At 35.4% G+C, this 7,765-nt stretch overlaps 1 protein-coding gene across 3 annotated transcripts in view; it reads right to left on the reverse strand.

Annotated features, from left to right (window-relative positions):
- Positions 1-7,765, reverse strand: part of GRID2 (glutamate ionotropic receptor delta type subunit 2) — a 1,637,701-nt gene that overhangs the window by 469,020 nt on the left and 1,160,916 nt on the right. For all 3 annotated transcript variants that reach the window (XM_045284270.1, XM_045284271.1, XM_004703263.4), the window contains exon 10: positions 725-922. In XM_045284270.1, the coding sequence (XP_045140205.1) occupies positions 725-922 (198 nt within the window). The remainder of the gene's footprint in view (positions 1-724; positions 923-7,765) is intronic.

The raw sequence follows: 7,765 nt of genomic DNA on the forward strand, positions 1-7,765 counted from the left end.
AAGTTTAGCACATTTTATATAAAGTGAATCAATGTTAATTATAAATATAATATGATGCTAAAGTATATTACTATTACTAACTAACAAAAAAGCACAAAAATTTGTAACTAAAAACATTAAAAAGGAAATAAAATCAAATACTAAAAACCTTCAATTAACACGAAGAAGGGGGAAATATGAAAGAGAATTTTAAAAATTGGGGCTGCATATAAATCAAATTGAAAATTATAAATCAAAACTTGACTCCTCAATAAGTTATCCAGAAGACAAAATAATTATAAATTTGGATGTAATAACTGATATTTAATATAATGAACCTGACACTGATGGAATTAAGTAAGTAGATGTTTTATGCAAGAATTATAAATATAGATTTATCTTACTAATATCCTGAAATTAGTTCCTTAATATTTGTACATATGACATTTTAAAAAATGAAAATAATGTAAAGACCATATCTGTAAATTAAATTGTGACTCTCTTATGCACTAGATGCTGGCAACGTATCTTGAGATAAAAAATTGGCAGAGGTAATCTCTTTTTCGATATCATTTTCTAGGATAAGAAATATTTAGAACATTAGAGATATTTCTTTCTGTCATATTATCTACATAGTGCATAAATTATATTGCTGAGACTTTTGCATTCATGACCTCATGCTTTATTGTCCAGTTAGAGGTTAGAGCCAAACTTTTAGACATGGGATAAATAAATAAATCCATACCTTAAACACTAGTTCTCCTACCAAGCCATTCCATGTCCCATCTTCTTGAGGGCTTCCATACTTGTGATCCGGTGCAACATAAATTTCATAGTTAAAACCCAGGTAGTTAGATAAGGCATCCAAAACATCAATGGAGAAGCCCTGGTATTTCTTCGGCTTACCCAAGACATTTTCAGAAACCATTACAAAAGGTTCTTCCTATATGGAAATAAAACAAATTCTTGAAGTTAGTCTACATTTTCCCTAAAGGTCTGATGCCAAAGAATGACATAGCATAAAAAATTATCTTTACTCTTGGGGGAAGGGATTTAGGAGTACAATGTATGTATCATTAATATGTCATATTGCATAGTATTATAAACATCTAATCACCCAACTCCTTTTAATTATTCTATTTAATTATTTTATTGCCACAAACCAATTAGAAGCAAATGACTGCAAAAGTTCAGAGGTCATTAGTTCATTTTCCTTGCCATCACAGGAGGAATCTAAGATTCATCTGTTAAAAAAATCATATTTAAGAAACTATGAATTTATTGTTATATACTTATTGTATTAATAAAATTATGTATGAGTATAGTTTAACTGATATGATCAATATACAATCCACAAAGATGATCAAATACCGTGAAACTATATGTAACTTAGCAAAAGTTGTACAATTTACTAGGAAAAATATGCTGAGTAATTTTATAACTTTATTGAAGCCACACATTTTCTTGCAGGCATAATGCATTGAGAAATTCACTTACCTTTTGGGTAAATTGTCAAATTTAGTAAATTTAGCAAATTGGTTGCTACATGCACCTCTTTTTGTTCACATTTTTTTTCTCTTTTAACTAAAAAATAGACCTCTTTCACTTTAAAGAACACTTGGTGTTGACAGTTCAACTGGTTTGAAACATGTTGGCAGAGAAAGGGAAATTAGATAATCTCTTCCTTCATTTCCTAAATTTGTTCAGAAATGTTTTAGCAATAGCAATATATATATACAGACAATAATTTACAGTGTATTTAGTCCATCCAGCCCTCTGGGCTAGGTAAAACTGTCCCTGGACCCAGGCCAGACTAACCAAAAATTTTATTCTTGAATCATTTGTCCCTGGAGATTCATAAACTAGCCTTCGCTGAGATGTAAAATAATACTTGGTTTCTGGCTTTTACTCAAAGTCACTAAATAATAGCTTTACAAAAACCACTGCACCTGTTAAGAGAAATATTGTCCATCTTAATTACTCAATTTTCCCATAAAAACTACCAAGAGATGAATTTGCTCAATTATTTAGGGCCAAGAAATCTTCATTTTGCCCCAGTAATATCTGTCTTAAATGATGAAAATATTGTAATATGGATATACATCTCTGTTGGATACTCAGATTACATTAAATTTGATGTCCAGCTACAAATATATTTATTTTGTGCTACTTTAATTTTTAAAAATATTGATTTTATAATTAGTTTTTATTTTTTAAAACTCTGGTTATGCTTTTTCATATTTTAGAGTAAAATTAATCAATAAATGAATCTTTGTAGAAGGCTAACAGTTATCCCAAATAGTCATTTTTCTTGATCTTTTCTAATGATGTATATATTTCTTCTATTTTAGAATGAATTGATAATACAGAAAATGAACTTAATTCCACTTTTATAAGTAACTTGCTAGACAAACGGAAACCTTTCAGAGGTCTTTTCATCAAAATCTGGTTCCAACAACTTCAGCTAAAATTGATTAAATATATAGAATAGTTATGGCTATATGAAGGGCTCTTTTAAATAATATTGCTGAATTATTGATGAGCATGCCTCTTAAATTTTATATGCTAAATAAATTCTTATTACACCCTATTACTCCTTTTCTGGATCAATGTTCCTAAGCCTTAATGTTAAGCTCTATTACATATTTGTTTTACTATTCAAAAATTTTAATTCATACTGGATGTGCTTTATGAGGACAATCAGCCAATATATTGGACAGGTAAACATAATAGCAGAAATTAGATCGAAAAATGTTACTTGTTCCTTTTCTGCAGCAATACTTAGGTTGAGTTCATCATGTTTATCGATGCACCTATTTTCCAAAATGTACACATTCATTGGCTCAGCCATTAAACATTCATTGAGCAGCTGTGCCTCAAGTTACGACCATTAAAAGAGTGAAGAATGAGGTAATAAAAATATGGACACCACTTTCAAAATAATAATAGTGAAGCAGCGGTGTCTTATGGAAACTAATTTAGTGGTGGGCAATGAAATTGCACCTCTGTTCAAACATGTGATACTTGTCTTTTATATAACTTTTCTTGGATATATGCTTTTACATCACAGCATAACATTGGCTCAAAAATCCCAGTTAAGCTTATTGATCTTCTACTGGTCACATTATGGCACTAAGTGACATCTGCAGCCCCCTCGCTTGTCCTAATGGAAAACTGACCTACGGTGTGCTGACTGTCCTGCTATTTCCCCTCCGTTTCTGTTCTTTCCATACCTAGCAGAGCAAGACCTGCAGTCCCTCTTGACCCACGAAGGCTCTCAAACAAGAAAGTAAGAGTTGTAACTTGCTGAATGATCTCTCACAGCTGGTGATGGAAAATGTGATGTGGAATAGAGCCACTCAGTGTTGCCCCTCTTCAAGGAGCAGCCCTGGGGTAAGCCATGTCTACCACACTGTCGATTTACCTCTGTAGTAGGGAAGACATAGACTCAAAAAGACGTGAGAGTCTACAATTAAAGCAAAAAACCCTAAGCAGGACACTCTTGCCTCTAAGGACTGTCTGGCTGTACATCCTCCTGGAGAGATTTGTTTGATTCTTCTTCAATCTTCCTTAGTCAACGTCCAACTTTCACACGCATATGAGGCAACTGGAAATATCACGTCTGGATCAGGCGCATCTTAGTCCTCAGAGTGACCTCCTTGAATGTCAGCATTTTAAAGAGGTCTCGTGCAGCAGATTTACCTAATGCAGTGTGCCGTTTGATCTGACTGCTAAAGCAGGCGAGGGGCTCATATGCAAGCTCGGGTAGAAGGTGAAGAACATGAAAACAAGTTCGCAAGTGCCTAACTATAACCTTGAGTATTCTCCAACTGAATTTCAAGAAAAATTAAATCCAATAATAGCTTTGACACACTAAGAAATAATGACGGAAGACCTGATGGGCTGTGGGAGGACATCAAGAACATCATTCATGAAGACAGTAAAAGGTCATGCAAAGACAAGAAAGAAAGACCAAAGTGGATGTCAAAAGAGACTCGAAACCCGCTCTTACTCATAGAGAAGCTTAGGTCCGTGGAAGAAGGGATGAAGTCCAAGCGCCAAACAGAAAGCTCCAAAGGGCAGGTCAAGAAGACTAGGTAAAATATTATAATGAAAATATGCAAAGACCAAGAGTTAGAAAACAAAGAAACAAAAACAATGCCCAGCATATCTTAGAGATGAATGAACTCAAGAGAAAAAATCCCAGCTTCCAGTTGCAATCTTGAAAGATTCTATGGTCAAAATATTGCATGACGCAGGAAGCATGCTTAGAAGATGGAAAGATACACAGTCACTGTACCAAATGAACTAGTCAATATTCGCCACCTAGAATATGGAGCATTTTATTTCATCTTGTTTTTAATGGTGGAGATGTAGAATGGATGTGCAGGGGTGAAATCTAAGGCCAGCACATGTCTGAGGGGTGGAAGTACAATGGCAGATCTTCCTCTGAGAAAACTAGAACTTCAAAGTGAGAACGTATGCTTAAAATGCCAGGTGTATAACTTAGCTCACGTTCTAGCACAATTTCAGGGGATGCAAAACTAGAAAGAGATTTGGGAAGCATGATGGAAACAGATTCCTCTGAGGTGAAAAGTAATTTCATTTAGGCTTCAGATAATAGTTTGAATACAATGGTAACACAAAAATAAAAGATACCAGCTTAAAGAAAGTTACACGTCACTTAAGAAAACAATTAACAAAGGCAATGTAAAGAGCTCTCTGTATAATTAAATATTAGATTTACCACATGCATGTTATAAAACAACTATTCTTATAATGTTGAACAAAATAAATATAAAATATCAAAAAATTGACAGGAAATCTGAAACTATAAAAACTGGCATGACAAAACAGAAAGGAACAAAACAAAATGGAAAACTTTTTTAAAAAAGGAAAGAAAGAGAAAAAAAATGATCAAAGTCAAGGTCTTAATGACCAAATTGATTAGCAGTTTACAAATTGATGAAAAGTGAATTAGTGAATGTCAGTAGGTCAGAATCAGTATTCAGGTACAATAGGTAGAACTCAAAATAAGAATAACCTAAAAGCAGGGGAAAATAGAGGAAGAACAGAAAGCTTGATAATTCCAAATTCTGTCAAGAAATAGGAGCTATCATCCATGAGTAATGGATGTGTAAACCATGACAACTATTTCTGAAAATGTTAGCATGATTAGTTGAGTAGGAGTATGTCTATGTAGAATTTAATTTTGTCTCGTTTTTGAGCATTACATAAGTAATTGTCTAGCCTGAATATATGCATGCCACAGGCCTATGTTCCTGCAATTCCAGTTCTGAGGAACAAATAGTAGAGAATCTTGGGCAACAAAACATGCGTCCAACAATGTTTATAGCAGAATTCCTTGTAATAGCCGCCAGCTAGATACAATCCAAATATCCAAGTGTTCAACAGTGTGGAAAGAATAAATTGATGGTACATTGATAGGACAGAATATTAAAAACTTTAAAACTGAGCAAACTAGAAAACACTCAAAAGAGGTGATCCCTCCCTTTAATTTTTTTTTGGTAGTGTCTCCATTTACGTATCAATCCTGTAATAATAGTTAATTTTAAGTGTTTAGGAATGTTACATACATCAAACACTTATCATTTTTAGAGGAATAGATGCTTTTCATCACTCAATATAATTTTCAAACTCATCATTCTATTTTTACTCTTGTTAGGTGCAGTGAGTCAGCTCCAACTTGCAGTAGCCTTATACATAGAAGAAGAACACACTGCAGGGTCCCGTGCCACGTTCGTAATTGTTCCTGTGTGGTAGCCCCTGGAGCCAGCCACTGTGTTAATCCAGCTCATGAGAGTCTTCCTCTTTTACCAAACATGGTCTTCTTCTCCAGGAACTGGTCTCTGCTGATAATATGTCCCAAGTAGGTAACAAAACCCCTTCCCATTCTTGCCTCTTAGGAGAACTGTGGTCTTGTTTCTTCCAGAACAGTTTGGTTTGTCCTTTTAGCAGATCCGGGTACTTCCAATATCATCCTCTATCACCACAATTCAAATCCATCAATTGTTCTACGGTCTCCTCCCTTATTCAATGTCCAACTTTCGCATGCACGTGATGCAATAAATAACTCCATGGCATGCGTCAGGCGCACCTTAGTCCTCAAAGTATCATCCTTGCTTTTCTATATTCCAAACAGATTTCATACAGCATTTCCCCTAATTGCAACATATTTTTATCTCTTGATGTCTGCTTCCATGAGCATTGATTGGGGATCCAAGTAAGACAACATTCTTGACAACTGCAACCATTTCGCCATTTATCACGATGCTACCTGTTGTTCCAGTTATGAGGAATTTGGTCTTCTTGACACTGAATTGCTACCCATACTAAAGGCTGCAATCCTCGATCTTCGCCAGCACACGATTCAATTCCTTCTCATTTTCAACAAGCAAAGTTGTGTAATCAAGTGGATACTGACTCATAGTTACCACACAAGGCAGAATAGAACTGTCTCTGGGAGTTTCAGAGACTGTAACTCTTTACAGGAGTAGAAAGCCCCGTCGTTCTCCCAGGGAGTAGCTGGTGGTTTTGAACTGCTGATCTTATGTGTAGCTGCTTAATGCACAATCACTAAGCCACAAGGGCTTCTCCTTTGTAGAAGAGGGAGAAAATAACTGGGGGTGATTGTCTATGTCTAGAAGATATATTTTCAAAGTATACATAGATAAGGCTTTGGATCTTCAGTCATAAGGAGGGTGGGGGACAAAAAAATGACAAAATACTGCATTTAAAATTGATGTACCAGCAATTCATTAATTAAAAAAGTATTAGGCCAGAGTCCAAGTTGGTGTAAACCTTTGGCCTATTAAATGAAAACAAACCACAGACCTCGACTTGATCATTTGGATAAGAGACTCTCTCTCTAATCACAAGTGTCAGCAACAGGGACAAAAGGAAGCTTTCACAGACTGTCCATAGTTTATCAAATGAACTACATTAGCATGAGGAGTCATAGACCTGCTAGTAGGGAAAACATGTTTCTGTGGTTGATAATTTTCATATTAGCAAGGATTTATTCACATCGCTTGTTTGATTATTAGATAATAACCTCATAATTCTGAATCTGTATTCAGTCACTTAAAAAACCTCATGCTAATTGCTGAGTTGATTTACAACACTGTTCTTGACTTGCACATTTTACAGTTAATTTCTGTATTTTAATAACTATGTGATATTGTTGTGCAGCTATAGAGTTGGAAAAAGGCATCTAACATTTTTGATAGGAATGAGCTACAAGCCTTCCTGCCAAGGCTTCACTGAGTATTGTTCAAAGGTTTTAATTTGCATTTCTTGCATCAATGTGTCCTGGTATTGCAGTGGTTAAAGCACTGATCTCAAGGATGGTGGTTCACACTAAGCAGCTACTCCTGGAGAGAGAGATTTGGAAATCTACTTCTGTAAGTATGTACGGCCTTGGAAACCCTTTGAGGCAGACCATTCCTGTTGTATGGGTCAGTATAACTCACACATGCACGTGAGGCACGGGCACTGCATAAGGAGAACCTACGAAAAAAGTGATGCATTTGAATTGTGGGGCTGGTGAAGAATATTGAAAATGTCCTTAACTGCTAACAGGATACGTTAGTCTGCATACATTAGAGAAACAAATCCACAGAAACTCATGTATGAGAGAGAGTTTTATATAAAAGTTAAGTGCACATCAAGGAAACATCCCAACCCAGTGCTGCCCAAGCCCACAAGTCCAACATTAACCCATTAACCCATATGTCCGACACCAATCCACAAAGTCCTCCTCCAT

Source organism: Echinops telfairi, unplaced genomic scaffold (assembly GCF_000313985.2).
Source record: "Echinops telfairi isolate 266 unplaced genomic scaffold, ASM31398v2 ScPeMD7_7468;HRSCAF=8506_0, whole genome shotgun sequence".
In the NCBI taxonomy this organism is placed as follows: domain Eukaryota; kingdom Metazoa; phylum Chordata; class Mammalia; order Afrosoricida; family Tenrecidae; genus Echinops; species Echinops telfairi.